This window comes from Haplochromis burtoni, unplaced genomic scaffold (assembly GCF_018398535.1).
Source record: "Haplochromis burtoni strain Fernald_Lab_line unplaced genomic scaffold, NCSU_Asbu1 Contig_77, whole genome shotgun sequence".
NCBI classification, from domain to species: Eukaryota; Metazoa; Chordata; class Actinopteri; order Cichliformes; family Cichlidae; genus Haplochromis; species Haplochromis burtoni.
In genome coordinates this window covers 2,032,928-2,052,042 of record NW_024582438.1, presented here as the reverse complement: position 1 = coordinate 2,052,042, position 19,115 = coordinate 2,032,928, and the positions used below count along the sequence as shown (strand labels likewise).

Here is a 19,115-nt window from a genome sequence, read left to right as displayed (position 1 = left end):
GGGATTGGATCTAAAAGACATGTGGTGGGTCTTTACAGTGTATGGATTACCTGCTCAACCAGCGAGTTATAACGGCACCTGCTTTAGTTATTCTTGAGCTGCAGTAACAGAAACACATTGCAGAGCAGTTTCAGTGCTTCACTTGTGCTACACTTGCACTAGATCTTTGCTGCATTATTGAAAGGCACACTAAAGAACAGTTTAACTTTTTTTGACCTGTTTGTTGTCAGGACACCTAGAAAGCCTGAAAAGAAGGAACGTGGATTCACGCAGCTAGGACCCCTTCGGATTTACGGGAGCATCAAACCAGAGTAAGACCAGACGCTCTAGTTTGATGAAAAAAGTCAATTGCTACATGTTTTAGTAGCCTTATAAAACATCAGATTCCCTGTCTCCCAGGTCAGTTTTTCTTCCAAATAATCCCGAATTGCAGATGTCCGCCGTCACCCTCCTTCCTGCAGTGGCACCGTTCCCCCCCTCTGTCCCCCTCACAGTGTGCCCGGATCTACTCAGAGCGGCACTGCTGGGGGAAGGGCAGCGGAGGAGCTGCTGCTGCTGCAGCACTAAACTAATGCCGGTAGTGACAGACCTGGAGTATGATGCGCTCATTATGGGCCAGCCTCCACAGAGTCAACAGATCCTTGTTGTGTGTGTGACTTGTCCACGTCAGCCTGTCGACACGCACGCAACGCTTGGCCAGGACTCGCTGGAGTATCTTTACAGGAGGAAGAACAAACACAGAACATCGCCTTGCACTCAGGTGTGAATCTAGGCAAAATAAGAGTTATGTTAGTGATACTGAGGCACATTTTCAAGGGTAAAAACAGTGTTGCTTAGAGCCAGTCAGATTCAGTAACAGGTTGATTTTTTTTTTTTTCTTAAAATCCAGTGTCAGATGGACTCTTTTCGTGTGGTGAGGTATGAAATAGAAATGGAGAATCCCTGCTACGAATCCAAGAACATCCTGCTGCGCCAGCGACACAGAGCTGCTCCCGGCACGGTCCTGGTCAGTAAACCTACTGCAGACTTGTCCAAAAGCTGCATGCTATGCAAAGTGCACGCCTTCATGGTCCCCACTGGGTGGCAGCAACAAGCACCGCTCCACTACTTTCCCCTGATGTCCAAACATTCCTGTAAAAGTATTAAAAGTATTAAAAGTAGGAAATACAAAAGGGAGCTCTAATGACAACTGCTTCAGTGACGTTTGCTAACGTCCTTCACTATCAAACATAAAGGTCTGAGTTATAGTCACATGACACACTGTCAGCACTTAAATAATGTAGGTCAGCAGGCCCTACTCAGAAACTCTGAAAGCACATACATTACAAATAACAGGATGTGGTGTCGCATCAACGCCAATCTGTGTTGAAATCTAAAGCTTAAAAATAACCTCATGATGTATGACCTTTGTTGTGAAACGTTTTTGTAAACCACTTCTCTGCAGAAAAAAAAAAAAGCCCTCCCTGCTTAACATTTTTACATGTGGGGAGGGTAAAAATAACTGCAGTGGGGGACTGCAGAGGCGTTGTCTTCCACTTTCAGACGTGTAAAGTACTTTTTATATGCTCATGTGATAGATGTATATCAGAGGGAAGCTGCTGTTCGCGGGCTACATATGCAGCGATCACAGCTTCTCAGCCAGGGTCCTTGAAAAGCAAATCTCCAGAAGCAGAAGAGACTACAGATTAGGTCTGATTCTCCCTTCAGACTACAAGTTCAGGTATTACTCCACAATCCCCTCTGATTTGATGTCCTGTAAGCCAATGAATCAAACCGTTTATTGCATACTGGAACACATCACCACAGAACCACAAATAACAGAAGTTGGCTTTCTAAAGCTGAACACTTTACTGGTGTTCTTCCAATCTTTGCACACAGTGATTCCGTGAACACTCCTGCGGCTGCAGACACAGCACTAACCTGAGGCGACGACATCACGCCGAGCCCTTCACAGAAAAGGGAAACGGCGAAGGCAATGTAAAATTGTCATCAACATTTACGTGAAATTCGGACGGATTTCTCTGTAGAATAAAAAAAATGAAACTGAAACATAACATGATGCTTGAGTCCTTATTTTTAGTATCAATTAAGTCTTCACTTTCCCTTCTTTAAGATATGTAACCCCTCTGCAGGGACGGGAATCACACTGCATCATTCCAGCAACAGACCAAAACGCCCTCCCTTCCCTTGTCTTGTCACACACTCGATATTCCTCCATGAAATAAAACATGGATCAGGGGCAAGAGATCTGCCACAAGTTCCTGGATTCAGTGAGTTTCGACTTGGCCAAATAAACATGGCAAAAAGCAACAACTAATCCATTATTTATATTCAATCCTTCATATTATTCACCAAGTCAAGCTGTCAGTCATCTGACTTTCTTTGTGACTTCCTGTAAATAACTAAATGCAGAATCAACCTGCTGACACAAGGAGGGAACTGATGGGAAATATATATATATATTTTTCAAGTATTTCTTCCTCTGCGTAAAATATGTGTTACAAAGGAGCTGCTGGCTTCCTGGCATAATTTTGGCTTCTTAGTCATACCATTAATAATAGAAAAGATGATGTAGGAGGAAAGATATGCGTGCATGGCACCTTGCAAAATTCCTGAGCAGTCATGAGCCAGTGTTAAATCTTACTACAAGTCAGTGTTTATTGTTTCCGTGTGGAGAAGAGATTTTACAGTGTGACAACTCATAATAATGCCAATTTGTGGAAGATTTGGATGCAAAGATTGACTCTGGCCGTCTGTGGCTCCTGGGGGGCCTCTAGTGGATCGTCCTCGGAAACAAAAAGGAAGCTCGCGGCTATTGGCTGACTACATATCGCAGAACATCAACAGCCGGTGCGCCAGAGAGAAGAACTTGTTTGCGGCGGAATCACGTGTGCCGCTCGGGTTAAAATCAAAGAAAATGTCGATTATTTGACACATTATGAATCGACGATTTGAACTTTATCCGGATATGAAGGACTTTTGTCTTCACTGATTTATTTATTTATTTATTTTTAATATAAGGACCGGAAAACAATAAAGAAAGAAAAACAGAAGCGAAGTGAGTGGAGCGATGATGAACTCAGGTAAGTTCCCCGTTCGATGACTTTTCTGGTTATTACGTGAACACGGTGAGCTTATAATGGCTAATCGGGAAATAGTAAATGCTCAGAGATGTACTTCTATACTGTAGTTCAGCATGTTTTTTCTTTCTATTCCTACACAGTATAAATCTCACCTGTTTAGGTTTAGCCTGCTCGGTAGTCATTTAAACAGCATAGCTCTAAATGAAGTTACATTTGATTATCTCGAGTTTTGTATTGATTTTGTTCGCAGTCAGCAGTTCAAACTGTGTCTTGTTGAACAGGGAAATATTTGAAAACAACGCCTTGAAAACCCTGCTTGTCAACAGGCTTGCCTTTTACTGCTTCTCCCACTCTTCATCTCCCACCTGCTAATCCCCCACTTTTGCGTGTTGACGCGAGCTATTAGTTGGAGTAATGTGCTGCTACATAGAGGGGCAAACATAAATCATGTGATATTTGAACCCTTGGAGAGGTTGTTTATGATGTATACCGAGGTTAGGATCAGCAGTGAAAGAAAACACAGTCATTACATTATAGCCAGGGTTACAGTCATTTAGATGTTGTTTTCCCTCAGAGGAAATAACTTTACCTCAAGTCCCAACTTCATATATTTCATTTCTCTATTCCCAGGCATGCATAAGCCACCTGTGGCCCCTAAACCAAAGCTGCCTTACTACGAAAGTCCACGGCAATCTCCTTTGATCCCCAGAAAAGGTGGCCTCTCGCAACCATCTCCTGGCACGCAGATGAAGGTGAAACCGGCGCTAGCCCCCAAACCCTGCCCCTCTAAATTCAACGCTCCCGTGGAAGAGAGGCAACCTGTCTGGACGAGCCCACGTCAGACATCTGCGTCGGATACCCCCCAGACTGTAGGTCGCCTTGCTTCCCAAAATGGACTGCCGCACGAGAGCAAAAGGCCTGACTGGGATTACGTTGTTCCTATTTGTCTGTGCAGCAGTGACAACTGCACGTGCGTTAATTCTCAAGGCACCCGCAATCATAGCAGAGAGAAAATAAACAATGAATACTTCAGAACAACGAACGCCTCAACCACCCATACTCACTATCAGTCTGTTCAAGACGAACATGCTATTTACCAAAATGTCACTGTAAATACTAATATTTCCCGTCCTAAGGTGGCTTTTCGGCCGACTTCTCCTCACAGAACGCGGGGTGATGAGGCAAATGATGGAATTCTTGACGGTGTACCTGGACAAGTACCAGAGGAAGATGCTCTCAGTGTGCCACGACCCAAACTAATCCCAGCTCCCCCTAGGAAGCCCAGTCCTATCCCTGTACCACAGAAACCCAGGCAAGCTGTTCAGGACCATAAGGAAAAGGGGGAGAAGGGGAAGGAAGAGTCTGTAAGCCAAGATGGCAGAGAAATAAACACCAAAAATGTGGCGGTGTCACCAGACAGGAAGGGCACATCATCACTGTCTGTCAGTGCACCTGAAAGTGAAAAGAAACCGCCAGCTTTTCCGTCAGTGAAAACTTGTCCCCCTCCAGCTGCTCCACCCAAGAAAAAACCTTTTCTGTCTGAGCTCGAAAAAGTACTGAGCTCGGCTCCTCAGGCAATTCCAAAGGACATGAAAGGGGAACATCTCGATTGGGGCCGTGGCACTTATGAGATGGATTTCTCTGCTAAAAAGAATAATAAAAAGATTCAGAGGAAAGCAAAGGGTGATGAGGAGGAAGCTTGTGGCATTTTGCATAGTCAGCCGGCCCTCAGCCAGCCTGTTGCCACAGCGGAGAAAACTGGGATGGGTAAAGTACCTCCAAAGAAGCCCCAGAGAAAGAAGCTGCTGAATCAGAATAAGGGATCCTCTGAGGAGAGAGCAGCAAGGGAGTTTGAAGGACACGGGAAAAAGAAGGAGCCGCCTCTGCCTTCCACTGACAAATCAAGCGGTAACCATCCAGCAGCTGAAGTTAATAGGCATTCTCGCTCCAGTGTGAGCAAAGCCAAGTCCTTCTCCGGCGCTGACATCATTCGCTCTAAAAAAGTACAGAAGACAATTTCTTTCCGGAAACAGCCCTTGAAATTATCAAAGAGTAGGTTACCCAGGCAGACGGAAAAAGAAGACCAGTTCCCAGACTACACTCCCGATGATAATGAACTAAGTGTTGACAACGACGAAGACCTATGGCAGAACTGTCCCGAACGTAAATTCTCCGCTCCATTTACTGAGTTCGAGCAAAATGTGGACGGAGAAAATGAAGGAGAAGTTGTCCCATTTGAGGACAGCCCTGTGTATGAGGAGATATCAGACTTCGCCAATGTGGAAAATTCAGGGCCATATCCTCAGGACCCCTACTCACAACCTAAACCATGGCAGAGCTCAGTTTACACTGACCCACAGGGCTTATACTTACACCCTGACCCCTCGGAGAGCTCGGTGTATGATAATGAGGGCATTTATGAGGAGCAGGATCCATTTATGTCCCTGGAGAAAGACCACCAACAGACACCAGCACTCTGTGACAGGTAGACCTGATGTACTCGACTACCTCTAAACCTGATTTATTTTTAACAGCACGTTCTTCATTGTGTCCTGAAATTTCTTTTAAACACCCATTCATCTGCAAAATATGTTTCTGATGACAGAGGGCGAAAAGGAAGAGCGCAGAGGGCCTTCACATTGTTTGTTTTTCTAATTCCTGTCAGGGTAGTTTGACAGGTATGGTGTGCTTGCATAGCCTTGACACACTGACTTAAACTACACAAATTTAAAGTATAAACATGTTGTTATTATTACAGGCAGAGACAATCTTTAGCCTAGAAGGGAAGAATACATACTAGATCAATGCAATCCACATTTCTGTGGTTTAAGAAGCGCTTTCACAGTGTCTTTGTGTTTGCAGCTCTGCGGTTATCTGGTGTTAGGAAGACGCTAAAACGACACCTGTTTCTCTTCTTAAAGGCTCAGTTCAATAGAGTGGAGGTGATACAATTAAAAATCTGCTGCTTAAAGAGGAAACCTTTCATCAGAACTCAATATAAGACTTTATTTTTCATTTTACAATGATTATCCATTACCAGTCCATTATCAGGGACTACAACATCTAGTCCTTTTACTGAATAGTTGGATTTGTTTGTTTTCAAACCAAAAACCTACAATCCCAACTATAACTACCTAATGCTAAAAAGTATATATGTTTATAAAACTGTTAGTGATGTGTGCATTAGGGGAACAAAAGGAGTTTCTGGCCTTTGTTCACAAATGTGCGGGTGGCGACGTGCTTATGCTTCTCACAAAATTCCCGTCAGATTCATGAAGCGTGTCCACTGGCCAGTTTTGTTCTGTAGTGACTTGGAATAATCTGCAATCTGCATGCCATGATCAACACTAAGATGTAATGAAGAAAGTGATGATGGTGATGCATTAAGTTAGTACTAAATAAGGGGTGAAGAAATGGAAACAGTAGTGTCAGAGGAGGAAGCCACAAAAACAGCAACACCTTTCAAAACTGTTTCAGATAATAGAGCTGATGATTAGTATTTTCCTGGAGACTAGGGTTTAAAAATCAGTCAAACAATAAACATAGAAAAGACTTTGCATGAACAGACCAGAACAAAATGAAGGAAGGAGCGTGCGATCTATCAGCTCAAGATTAAAAAAATTTAAAAAAGGCACTACACTTACTGGAAAAACAAAACGAGAAACATCCTCCAGCATACGCGCGATATTGCCAACCATCATCTTATCATTCATTGATAAGAAGTACCTGACCAGGATAAGATATACTTAAATAATCATAGTAACTGGAACATTTGTTCCAAATGTGTCATGTGTGAAGGACAAGTTTTGTTTGGTCTTTGTATTGGTTTGTTAAACTACTATATGTTGAGTCACTGTCTACTCTTGCTCCCATTTTCTTAACATTTAATCTAATTATTGTCCTCTGTCATTAATTTAATTCTATTAGTGTTTTATTTTGTTTCTGTCATTTTGGAAAACTGTAAATAATGGCTAATGAAAGTGTTACCGTGGCACGGTGTTGTGCTGGACAGCACTGTCATCTCATAACAAGAAGCTCCTGGGTTTGATCCACGGGCTGGCCGCTCTTTCTGTGTGGAGTTTGCATTTCCTCTCCAGGTACTCCACCTTCCTGCCAGAGTCCAAAGACACGATCTTAGGCTATTTAGTGATTCTAAACTGGCCATAGATGTGAATGTGACTGTAAATGGCTTTCTTGCAATATTTTTAGCGACTTGTCCAAACAAGTGCAGTCTCCCCTCCACCTTCAATCCTAAATTGAATCAGTGGAAAACGGATGGGTGAAATATTTTTGATCATCAACATTATTAGTGGTAGTTGTAGTAAAGTTTTAAGATGTGCTTTCTATTATTTGTTCCTGAACATGTTCTAACTTTGTTTGCAGATTATGAACAAATTCAGCTGAGAAAATATCACAGATTTGTGCATTAAATCCGTTTATGTACAGATTTGTGTTTGCACTGTTAGATATTGCGCCGTTTCTGCAGATCTACATACATTCATCATAAGAAGCAGATCAGTGCTAAATAGATACGTTTGTACTTTTTTGCACTTTTGTTGAACTGACCCTTTTTTATTCTTTTCTGGGTTTTTTTTTTTTTTAAATGTTTCTGAGTTTGCGTCTTCATTGGCTCCAGTTTTTAATTTATTATTATTTTTTTCCTGTGTGTATATTCCCTGAAGTAATCTTTGTAGTAATCCTGTTAGTAGGCAAAGAATTTCACATGTCTGGTTTTGAATGAGCAGTTTTGCAGAAGTCAGCTGGATAACAGGATTACAGTTTGTGTAACTGTACACGCTGCCTCCAACAGCTTAGCATGTCGCAGCGCTTTGGTTCAAACACTCACATGTTGGAAACACGTTGGCTCATAGCAGAGACCGCTCACTGCGAAGTACTACAGCGGTTGTAAAGGGGGCACAGACCCTTAGCTTTGTCTGCTTTCTTTCTTTGTAAGTTTTGTTCAGGGAGGTGCCTTCTGAGAATCCTCTGGGAATTGTGGCATTTTAGACATGCGGCGCATCTTTGGCACAATTTCCTGTTAGCTGTTCATGTGAAGTCCTGTTAAAACTGCTGACGATGACGGTGCCTTATTTCTGAGTTCTGTGAGCAGATGTAAAAAGATGCAGTAGGAGTAGGCTTGTGATTGTATTGATAATTAGATTTAACATTTAAAGGTGTCAAGTCCTCCCTTTCCTGTGTGCATTTCTATGACTTTTAATAATAAATGCTCCCATATAAGAAATTCTTGGGATTAAATGCTGAGGAGAGGTTTTTTTTATATCAGAAATCTTCCTCATTCTTCTGAAATTCCCTTCCCCTCGCTCGTGTGCCATGTGTATTTTAAAGGTGTGTCAGCGCCTTTCAAATGCAGAATAAATGCCTTCAGGTAGTTCTGTGTCAAGACTACCTGCCCTGTTTGTGTTTATCGGTCCCTGTTTTGCTCTTTGACTAACATGTGTTTCTGACTTTTTTTTTTACAGAAGCTCCTTTGAAAAAGACATTGTTCTTGAGGTGCCGTTTGATGATGACTTTATCCAGACCACCTCAGAAGACGAAGGCGAGAATGACAGCAGCTCTGACTCAAGTAAAGGTGACCCTGAGCAGCCAGAGGAGAAAACGGTGAGGAGCAGAAGCTGTTAGATCCTGACAGGGTTTGCTTATTGCAGGAATTTCAAGGATGCAGGCAAAATAGTCCTGCAGGGGAGAACACGCCTTCTTTTAACAAGAAAAACAAAACAAAAACATTTATAGCATCATCCTCATGCTGTTTCTAATAGATTAATATATTATTATTGCATCTTGTACGTCTGCTGCGAGCAGTGTGTGTGCTACATTTACTGTACTGTTTTATTCAAACTGTACTGTTTTTATTGATTGTCTCCATCAGACGGCGAGTGAAAAGAAGAAAAACAAGATATTCAACATTGCACAAGAAATTATGACCTCTGAGAGTGTGTGAGTGTCCTTTTTTCCCCTCATTTGCATTTCTTGAACTCCACGTGTGCACATAGTCTAGGATAATTTTGCCCAGATTTTGGGATGTCTGTCTCTCAGGTTTGTTGTGGGTTTTTGTAGATTAAAAGTTTCTCTTGGTGTTTGCAACATTAACTTACACACTGGGGGAAAAAGACTGGAGAAAAAGCCATTTAGCTAAACATTTAATTGTTAAGAAGTGCAAATTCAACAGTACGTCTCAGTTTTTCTACATGAAATATTAAAGAAAAAGTTCTAGTAGCTCATCATCCAGATCATCTGGTGTGTGTCTTGTATTGTTTAACTATATTATATGTTGGAATTAGTCGGACCTGCCTTGCAAGACTGCAGTTGGTCCCGAATGCTGCAGCTCGCCTTCTGATGCAAACTAAAAGATGTGAACATATTTCCCGGTGCTTGCCTCTTTCCACTGGCTCTCTTTTCACTTCAGAGCTGATTTTAAAATGTTATTGTTGATTATAAAGCCATGAATGGACAGGCTCCTGGGTATTTGTCTGACCTCTTGCAGCCTTATGCGCCCTCTAGATCTCTTAGAACAAATGATCTTTTGCTTTTAGCCATACCAAGGTCTAGGCTGGTTCACAGAGGCGATCGAGCGTTTGGGTCGTAGCTCCTAATCTGTGGAATAATCTACCCCAACACATCAGACAGGCTCCTACTGTCAATCAATTTAAATCTCATCTAAAAATACATTTGTATCCACTGGCTTTTAATACAGTATGAGAGGTAATTGGTGCTAATAATAAAAGTTACTTGGTACTAGTTATTTTGTATTTCTGTACAGCACTTTGGTCAGCGTTGCTGTTGTCATTAAATGTGCTATATAAATAAAAAAAAACTACTTTGGTGTAGTATGAATGGCAGTGGGTGGGGGAGGTCTTTCTCCATAGGGAAAGCTGTAAAACGTGAAAGTACAGTTAAATGATCAAAATCTATGAACTCCTTCACATTTTTGCAAAGCCTTCCAGCGGGCCTGACTGGAATCTTTGTCAGGCTGATTCTGGCCCCTGGGCCATATGTTTGACACACTGCTCCACTTGCACCCAACAGATGGTAGAGTCTTGCAGGATCTGTGTGTAAGCTCCTGACTGGAAAAAAACAACAATTTCCATTCACCTTCATTGTAATGGGTAGACACACATATATGTCAAAACCTCACAAAACATGATGATGTATTGTTGTATGGAGGCAGCGATTGTGTAACCATTATAACTGTATTTTGTTTTTCCAGGTTTGTTGACGTCCTGAAGCTGCTTCATGTTGTGAGTACTTCCACATGTCACCTTTTAAACAAAAGCAACCACTGTGTTTGCCATGAAAAGAGCTGTGGGTATATATTTGAGCCAGTGCTGGTCTAGTGTCGGAGCCCACATTCTCCATATGTGTTTGATTTGATCCTCATAGAAGGGCAGAATAGACTTTTCTCCATCCTTCTGGCAATAAAAGGTTCTTATTGTAACACTATACTTGCTCTGAATGATACACAGTCGCGTTGTTTTAACCGCTGCCAAAAAAATGATCTGATTCCTATGCTGTACTTCCCCTGCAGTGTTTGCTGTGCGACAAGAAGGGAAGAACAATATTTTTTATGTGTCGTCCAACCAGTCTAACCAACTCTTTGCCAACCCACTCTTAGATCGGTGAAGTAAAGCACTCCCTATCTCTACGAGAATCTCCACATCTGCTTCTGTTTGTTTGTTGAGTCGCTTTTTCTTGACAGTTCATCATATCTGCTCAGGAAGAGGAGATGTGATAAATTCAGGAATTGCAGTGTTAAGTGTGAGGAAATTTGATCAGGGCTGGTACGTAAGATGTAGTAGCCTTGAGTGACGACTCCCGTCTATGACTGTATAGCATACACGGGAAGCGCTCGAGTCTCCGTGGATTGCACAGTTGTGAAGAACAGATCAGATGAAGTTCAAAGCAATGTTGAAGTGGCTTTCTATTTTACCCAGCTCTGTCAGGTACTCAAACGGACATCAGCACTCACCACAGCATGTGTATTCTATCTGATGTATCTGGTAATGCATGTTCTTAGACGCTCTCGTTTTCGCGATCTAAATGCAGACAATAAAAGCTACTTTGATTTAGCTGCTTTGTTTGTCTAACCCATGTGTTATAATGGAAACAAGATAACCAAACTGGCCTTTTTCTCAACGAACATCACACGTTTGTTACCGCTGACTGTCTGCAGCGTAGTCTCGTGAAACGTATATGCTTTTAATTTTTTTTTTCTGCTACATCCTTCACCATGTGAGCCGCCTCCTACACTGTCAGCTGTTTTTTTTTTTGTTTTTTTTAAGTAGGAGGAAATCGCACGTTAACCACAGGGGCTCTCTGCTGGGTACATGGTCTGTTGGCAGTTTTATTTGCCATGTGTCGCTATAAACCAACAGAAAGCGAACCATAAATGGTACCCTCAGTGTTTGCTGCTCTGTATTTATTATTTCTTTGGTCCTGATTTTATTTTATGAGAATGACAGTGCATCTTTTGTCCTGTCTTGCCCCTTTAACCCCTAACCGGTCACAGAGGATGGGCCGCCTCTCCTTGAGCCTGGTTCTGCCGGAGTTTTCCCGTTAAAAGGGAGTTTTTCTTTCCCACTGCCACCAAGTGCTTCCTCATATGGGGTCATTTTATTTTTGGGGTTTTCTCTGTGTTATTGTAGGGTCTTTACTTTGCAACATAAAGTGCCTTTAGGCGGCTGTTGTGATTTAGCACTATGCAAATAAAACAGAATTTAATTGTCTTTTAAGAATGCACTTAAGCTGTGTCCATCTGACTTTTTATCTGTCTATCAACAGGACTTCCGTGATTCAGTGGCTAAAGCCTCTCGCCAGAGTGGGAAGCCTGTGATTGAGGACCGTCTTCTAAACCAGATACTGTACTCCCTCCCACAGCTCTACGAACTCAACCAAAACCTCCTCTCCGAACTGAGACAAAGAATAGCTAAATGGTATAACAAAGGTTTTTATTTATTATTTTTTTTTACTGAGAGCTTTACATGTGCTCTTGTTGCTGATTGGGAGCTAAACCATGCAGTAATAACTGATAGTCTTCAGAGGAAGAGGGATGTTTTTATGTTTTAACTCCATACTAATGCCCACGGTCTTAAATCAAGTCACGATACCTATGTGGTGCTGTTAGTGCCTGTTGAAAGTGTGGTTAGTCGGGTAAAGAGGAAACTCAGAACATTGGTGATTTTTTTTCTGTTCATGATCCACAAGGAAGTATTCAAGCTCTGGGTAAGAATATATATTTTCACATGTTTTTGATTATTCATTTACTCTATAGGAGAAAAAATAGATACTATAAAACAAAAGTATGGACCAAAGTATGCCCCCCCCCCGCGCCCCACCTCCCCACCTAATCACCTAGATGGATCGAGGAACTGACCAGTGTTTTTCTTTTCGCTCTGTTTTGTTTATAGGAACGAGAATCCCCAGGTAGCAGACATTTTCCTGAAACAGGGGCCCTATCTGAAGATGTACTCGACATACATTCGTGAGTTTGACAGGAATGTGGTTCTCCTGGATGAGCAGACTAAGAAGAATCCAGCATTTGGCGCAGTAGTACGGGAATTTGAGGTAATGGTGCTCAACCTGTTCTGTGTGTAAATGTCTTTGCTCCCTTTTTCAAAAACAAAACAAAAACCATTAAATGTTGATTTGGTTTTGTTCTCTTTTTTTGTTAAGGCTAGTCCACGCTGCGCCAGCTTGGCTCTGAAGCATTACCTGTTAAAACCTGTACAGAGGATTCCTCAGTACCAGCTGCTACTCACAGGTAAACCTGTAAATAAAGAGTCATTGAAATAGATCTTTATGTTTCTTATTTAATACTTAAAGGTGAGTTTAACTTAAGTACAAACTCAGCTCACTGTTGTAGTTTTGGACTCCTAAACTGTACACGTTGGCGCAGCCTTTGATGTCTCATCTCAGGCATCATGCTGCCCTCTGGTGCTTATTATGAAAATCTTTTGTGCTCCTTCTTGACTCCTTGTATAATAAGGCTTTTGAAGTAGGGTCCGAATCAGATTTGGTGACATAACATAAGCTTCAACAAGAGTGAGCTTGTGGATTCACGAGTCTGGTTTATCGGTCAGTGCCAACATATGATGAATGTTTCCCACGTCACTCTTGTATAGCTGCATTACGTAAACACCTGAAGACCTTTTCATCCAGGATTTAAGTTCTGAATCATTCCAGGAATTGGATATAGAGACTGAGCCCTTAACACCCATTTGCGTACTTATTGATCACTTGTTGTGGTTACACTGTTGATAGCAAAACTTAAATGTTTTTTTATTTTGTTTTAGATTATCTAAAAAACCTGCCTGAAGATGCAGACGACTACAAAGACACAGAAGGTAACGACAGAACCTTTATTTTTATTAATTTCTTTAAACCTGCAGATCCGTAAATATTCTTGATGGTGTTAGTGGAATGGAAATATTTCATGTCATGTGTGTGACAATTACAAATTTGTGTCCATTCAGCTGCCCTTGCTATAGTGAAAGAGGTGGCCAGTCATGCAAATGACTTCATGAAACAAGGGGTGAGAGCAAAATAGAAATTTCATCATAAGCAATCACATGGTAAATCCCTAAAACACGTTACTTACACATTCCACTCGTTTTTTTCCTCAGGATATCTTCCAGAGTTTGATCCGTGTCCAGTGCCGTCTGATTGGCAACCATGAGATTGTCCAGCCTGGCCGGGTGAGGTCATAAAGCTTTTGTAAAATTTAGTACGTACACAGGCAATGTCAGTGTAGGACAAGCAAAGGTTGTGCTAACACGGATGATGTCTCTCTGATTCTAATGTCCCAGTGAGCCATCACGCTTTTCCAGCATGAAGGACTCTGGGAAAAACTGAAGCAGCTAAACTGGTTTCCCGTTAGGCGATACATACTGTACTCAAGCAGGTGTAACCACCAGAGTCTGGTTTATTTGACTATGCTTGGGCATATTTAACTGAGTTGTTCCACATGGTGAGAAAGTGGGAACGCAATGTTTCCTCAGTTGAGATTAACAATATGTTTTGCAAGAGTTTCCTGGGCTGACGTAGGCAGCGTTAACGTAGCATGTTATTTATTGATGGGCGAAACTGAAGCTCCCACACAAGCACTGGGACACCATGAAAACAGCACACGGGAGTGTGCCTGAGTCCAGGATGTTCTTGCTAACCACTGAGCCACCATGCTGCCACGTGATTATTACGGCGGGCTGCTAATATTGACCTTCTCTGGGCCATCAATTCGAGAAAATAATGAACTTCAAGCTCTGCAAAGTACTTTTCTTCACATGTTGCACGAAGAAGTTCTGGATAAAGAAAAGGCAGTGACAAGAGTGATAAAGTAAAATATGGGGAGGGATATTTTTTGCTAATTTACACTTTTGTGATTTCTCCCCCCCCCCCTTTTTTTTTTTCCCCCAGATATACCTTAAAGAGGGGATCTTGATGAAGCTGTCGAGGAAAGTTATGCAGCCCAGAATGTTCTTCCTGGTATAGTCTATATTTCCTTTTATGCTTTCATAACCAAATCACAATCGAACAGCAGTGTTTCTGTCATGTGCCTCCACTCATGGTTCCCTTCCTAGTAAAACATGTGGTCATACATTCTGTTGAGCTGATATAAGGAACTTGGCTTGATTAATAGATTTAGCTTCCATGGTGCTCAGATGTCTTTCCACATTTGTTTGATATTTTCCCCACATTTTTATGATCTTATTACTGGTGTATTTGAGACTCGATGGTCATGACAGAATGAAAATGTTTCATGTCATTTTCCATTTAGTTTAACGACATGTTGCTGTACACCAAACCCGTTCAGTCAGGCCAGTACATGTTCAAAAACACGCTGCCCCTCAGAGGAATGAAGGTGAGAACTCGTTCTTATTCTGTTTGTCAATTTTCACATTTTCTCACATCACGAGATCATCTTTATCCTGGCATCACGGCTCACAGTGAAAATAATTACAGGTTAGCAAACCGAGTCAAGAGGCCTATCAGAACGAGCTGAACATCGTGAGCGTGGAGCGCTCTTTCATTCTCTCCGCGAGGTAATGATCAGAAATGAAAGAGGCCTTTGTAATTTAAGATGGTGTGTTGTTGTTGTTATTACATTTTATTTCATTAGTGTATGTTCTTCTTTTTTTTTCTTGAATCTATTTTGTTTTTTTTTTTACATATGCTCTGTTTTCTCTTTCTGTAGCTCGGCCGAGGAACAGGACGAATGGCTTGAAGCGATTTCCACAGCGATCAGTGAACACACCAAGAAGACGAGCAGCTTTACCCCTGGCAAGCCTCGAGATGTGGTAAGATCACTTAAAAAAGTACATCTCCGGCTGTTGCAATATGTGAGCAACATTTAACATTGTATGAGCAGCCACTGAAACTCCTGTGTGCCTTCATTTTTTTTTTTTTTGTACCACTCATATTCAGCTGGATGGCACTGATGTTGGTGATGGTGCTCCTTTGGGATCCAAAGCCCCCATATGGATCCCTGACAAGCGGGCCTCCATGTGTATGGTCTGCACCTCCAAGTTCACCCAAACATGGAGGAGACATCACTGCCGTGCGTGCGGAAAGGTGAGGCATCAGTTGTACAACATTCTTACTGTCCAGAATGAGGGAGAGATGGAAGGGCAAAAAAAGTAAAACTTGTGCTTTATTCTCCCACAGGTTGTGTGCCAATCTTGCTCCTCCAATGAATTCCCTCTCGAATATAAAAAGAACAAGTTTACTCGAGTGTGTGACCAGTGTTTCCAAGTTCTTTTGGAGCAGAAAGGCGAACAGACCCATCAACTTGGAAAAAGAACTGCGTTTACTTTCCACAAAAAGCAGAAGTTGATACCCGCAACCCTCAAAGAGGTAGTTCATATGTCGCCCTCATCTGTACACACTTTCCATTACAACCTTATTACTGCAGTAGTTTATTTATTATTTATGCTGGACTTTCAAGAGAGGAATGTTGTCCCATTTTTGTCTGATATAGGATTCTAACTGCTGAACTGTCCTGGGTCTTCTTTAACGTACTTATTGTTTTATGGTGCTTGAAATGTTTTCAGTAGGTTAAAGATCCGGACTGTTGATGTATGCAGTTTAGCATTTTCTTGCTGAAGTATACAAGGTCTTCACTGAAAAAGATTTCATCTGTATGGGACCATATATTGCTTTTAATACCTCTCAGCATTAATAATGGCTTTTCAGATATGCAAGCTGCAAATTCCATAAGCTCTTGTGCGCCCCCCCCCCCCAAACCATCAGAGATCCAGGCTTTTGTACTGAATGCTAATAAGGCAGGGGTGTCCAACTCCAGGCCTCGAGGGCTGGTGTCCTGCAGGTTTTAGATGTGTTCTTGATCCAGCTCAGCTGATTTAAAATTACCTCCTCAACAAGTTCATAAAACCTGCAGGACACCGGCACTCGAGGCCTGGAGTTGCCTACCCCTGGACTAAGGGAAAGCGGAAAACTGTTCCGTGGACCCCACCAGAGGACCAGAAGACCCTTTATTGCAGGGGTGCCCAACTCCAGGCCTCAAGGGCCGGTGTCCTGCAGGTTTTAGATATCACCCTGGGTCAACACACCTGAATCAAAAGATTAGTTCATTACCAGGCCTCTGGAGAACTTCAGGACATGTTGAGGAGGTAATTTAGCCATTTGAATCAGCTGTGTTGGATCAAAGACACCTAAAACCTGCAGGACACCGGCACTCGAGGCCTGGAGTTGGACACCCCTGCCTCAGTCCATTTTAAATGAGTTTTGGTCCAGAGAAGATGGCAGTGATTCTAGCTCATGTTCACATATGGCTTCTTCTTTGCATGATATATTTCTCCAGAATCTCTGAATCTTTTGAAGACTTTATGTATCCAGGTTAATTAGTTATAGAAAGTTCTTTCCAGCCTTTATTTCCCCCTGTTCCAACTTTTTGAGAAGTTTTGCTGCCTTCAAATTTAAAATGAGTTAATATTTTTCATTAAACAGTAAAATTTCTAAACATTTAATGTTTTCAATTCTTGTTATAAAAAATTGGATTTAGAAGATTTGCATTTTGTTTATATTTACATTTTACAGTGTCCCAACTTGGCTTCATATAATGTTCAGAAAACTCATCAGATTGCTTTTACTTTGTAAAGGTGACGGCCAGCACAGACGACTCCTCTATGAGTGGGTACCTGCAGGCGTCCAAGGTGGCTAAAAAGCACGGGAAGAGGTTATGGTTCGTCATTAAAGACAAGGTCCTGTACAAATACGCAGCAAGTGAGGTAAAGTCTTCTACTTGTATTAATAAAAGCTCAGTACAGCAGTTGGAACAAAGAAAATTATTGCAACGTTTGTTTTTCATTTCTTCATGCAGGACGTGGCAGCTTTGGAGAGTCTGCCCCTGCTGGGATTTGTTGTAAAAGCTGATTCCTCACAGACGTCACAGTTCAAACTCTACCACAAAAACAAAGTTTACTACATTTTTAAAGCTGACAGCCCAGAGACTGCCCAAAAGTACTGTAGAGAGAGATGCTATTTATTATTGCATATAGTGACAATATTAATAATATTAAAATATTGTAATAATATTAATTTTTCTTTTTTCTTTTTTCTTTTTTTTAACAGATGGATCACGTCTTTTAAAGAGGCTGCTGTGCTTTAATATCTGCTGTGTGAAGCTGCTGGCTGTGCTTGCCTCGGCTGAAACTGTTTTACCTCAGTGCTCCCAGAAATCTGTAAACAGCATCTGGAGTCACCAGTTTTGTGCGTTTTGTTTTTATTGATTTTATTGTAATTACTGTAACTACTTTTTACATTGTTTTTAGAGCTCTCTTGTGGAGATGGGATTTACCCATTTTTATTTTTGCACAGTCACATGAATCTTTTCCACATGCATTTAAAAAGTTTAGGCTTCAATGTCAGAAATCCATTTTTAGACTTTAATTTTGGGTTATGCTTTTAATGCAATTGTCTAATGTCATGCTTGGATTGCCATAGCACAGATTTGGTGAAAAAGAGAATTATCCATTAGTTACTGTGGACACGGCTGCTGTCATAACATGTGAACACACGTCTATCCAGCAGATTCCTAAATAAATTATGTGGGTATTTCTTGTGGTTTGAGAATGCTTTTTTCTTTTCACACTTCATAAGTTACCATAGAGCACGTTCAGAGCAATGTTAAAACAATGTTCACTTCCTGCTTGGGTAAGAAATGTTTACTTTATCTTCTTAGACTGGAGTCTGCAATCTAAAGTCTCAATGATGTATTGGTGGAGAATTCACTGTTCAAACTGTCCCATAATGGGTTCTGCACCTAAGTCAATCAAATGGCTTCATATGATTATACCCTAAATATATATCTATGTAAATAGAAGTGATTGTAATTAGATTGACAAGAAATTAATTTTTACTGCTCAAATTCTATGATTGTAATAAATCTTTATTTTCATGTGTTTATTGTTGTTGTATGTATGTTTGCTGAAATTATTCTTTTCCAACGTTAACGCTATACTTTACACCCAAATCACTTTTACTTTAAATGCTGCAAACTGACTGTACAGTTTAGTCACTTATATAAGTCCTCATGATGGATCTTAAAGGTTTATACTAGGGGTGCAACGATACGCATATCGATATTGAACCGTTCCATACAGTGCTTTCGGTTCGGTACGCATATGTATGAACAATACAAAATTTGTAATTTATTTTATCAACTTTCCTTCTGACGATGCTGTCTGTGTGGAGCGCTCAGTGGATCTGCGCTTGACAGTGCAGCCTAGGCGGAGTAGTCGAACGCAGATTCACTGAGCGCAGGGCAGCCAGCGAGACAGAAGTTAAGCTCTCCTTGCAACATGGCAAATTGAACCTCCCCCACCCTCATTCAGATCTGGCGTTTAGAATTATTTTGGTTTTCATGTGAGGTATGACCCTGAAGGTAAGCGCGTCATGGACTAAAGTAAAACAGTATGTTGGATGTGCCAGCAATGCTCAATTACATGGGTGGGAACTAGTGTGTTAGCGCAGTTAGCTCGTTAACGTGTTGGCCGTCTTGCG

General features: G+C 41.5%; 2 protein-coding genes across 5 annotated transcripts in view; both read left to right on the top strand.

Moving 5' to 3' along the window:
* LOC102301942 (uncharacterized protein C3orf20) overlaps positions 1-2,054 on the top strand; it is a 9,501-nt gene extending 7,447 nt beyond the window's left edge. For 2 of the 4 annotated variants that reach the window (XM_042221978.1, XM_042221977.1), the window contains 4 exons: positions 231-311; positions 400-760; positions 890-1,006; positions 1,578-2,054. In XM_042221978.1, coding sequence (XP_042077912.1) covers positions 231-311; positions 400-760; positions 890-1,006; positions 1,578-1,889 — 871 coding nt within the window. In that variant the 3' untranslated portion in view covers positions 1,890-2,054. Of the gene's footprint in view, positions 1-230; positions 312-399; positions 761-889; positions 1,007-1,577 lie in introns of those variants that run through there. The other 2 variants (XM_005929060.2, XM_005929062.2) reach the window with 2 other exon arrangements.
* Positions 2,055-2,179: 125 nt separating this feature from the next.
* LOC102303449 (FYVE, RhoGEF and PH domain-containing protein 6) lies at positions 2,180-18,514 on the top strand. The gene is made up of 20 exons (XM_005929066.3): positions 2,180-3,083; positions 3,714-5,568; positions 8,564-8,702; positions 8,971-9,038; positions 10,309-10,339; positions 11,880-12,031; positions 12,506-12,662; positions 12,771-12,858; positions 13,391-13,441; positions 13,571-13,629; positions 13,721-13,792; positions 14,511-14,579; positions 14,872-14,955; positions 15,057-15,136; positions 15,289-15,391; positions 15,519-15,665; positions 15,759-15,947; positions 17,213-17,341; positions 17,434-17,573; positions 17,685-18,514. The coding sequence occupies exons 1-20, from the start codon at positions 3,071-3,073 to the stop codon at positions 17,719-17,721; spliced, it is 3,663 nt and encodes a 1,220-aa protein (XP_005929128.1). The 5' UTR covers positions 2,180-3,070; the 3' UTR covers positions 17,722-18,514.
* The last annotated feature ends 601 nt before the right edge of the window (positions 18,515-19,115 follow it).

What these genes read in the sequence shown, in the direction of transcription:
- LOC102303449 (XM_005929066.3), top strand. An exon ending in AGATTGTCCAGCCTGGCCGG is followed by an intron (nt 13,793 to 14,510) that starts GTGAGGTCATAA and finishes TTTTTCCCCCAG; the next exon opens with ATATACCTTAAAGAGGGGAT. An exon ending in TACCCGCAACCCTCAAAGAG is followed by an intron (nt 15,948 to 17,212) that starts GTAGTTCATATG and finishes TACTTTGTAAAG; the next exon opens with GTGACGGCCAGCACAGACGA.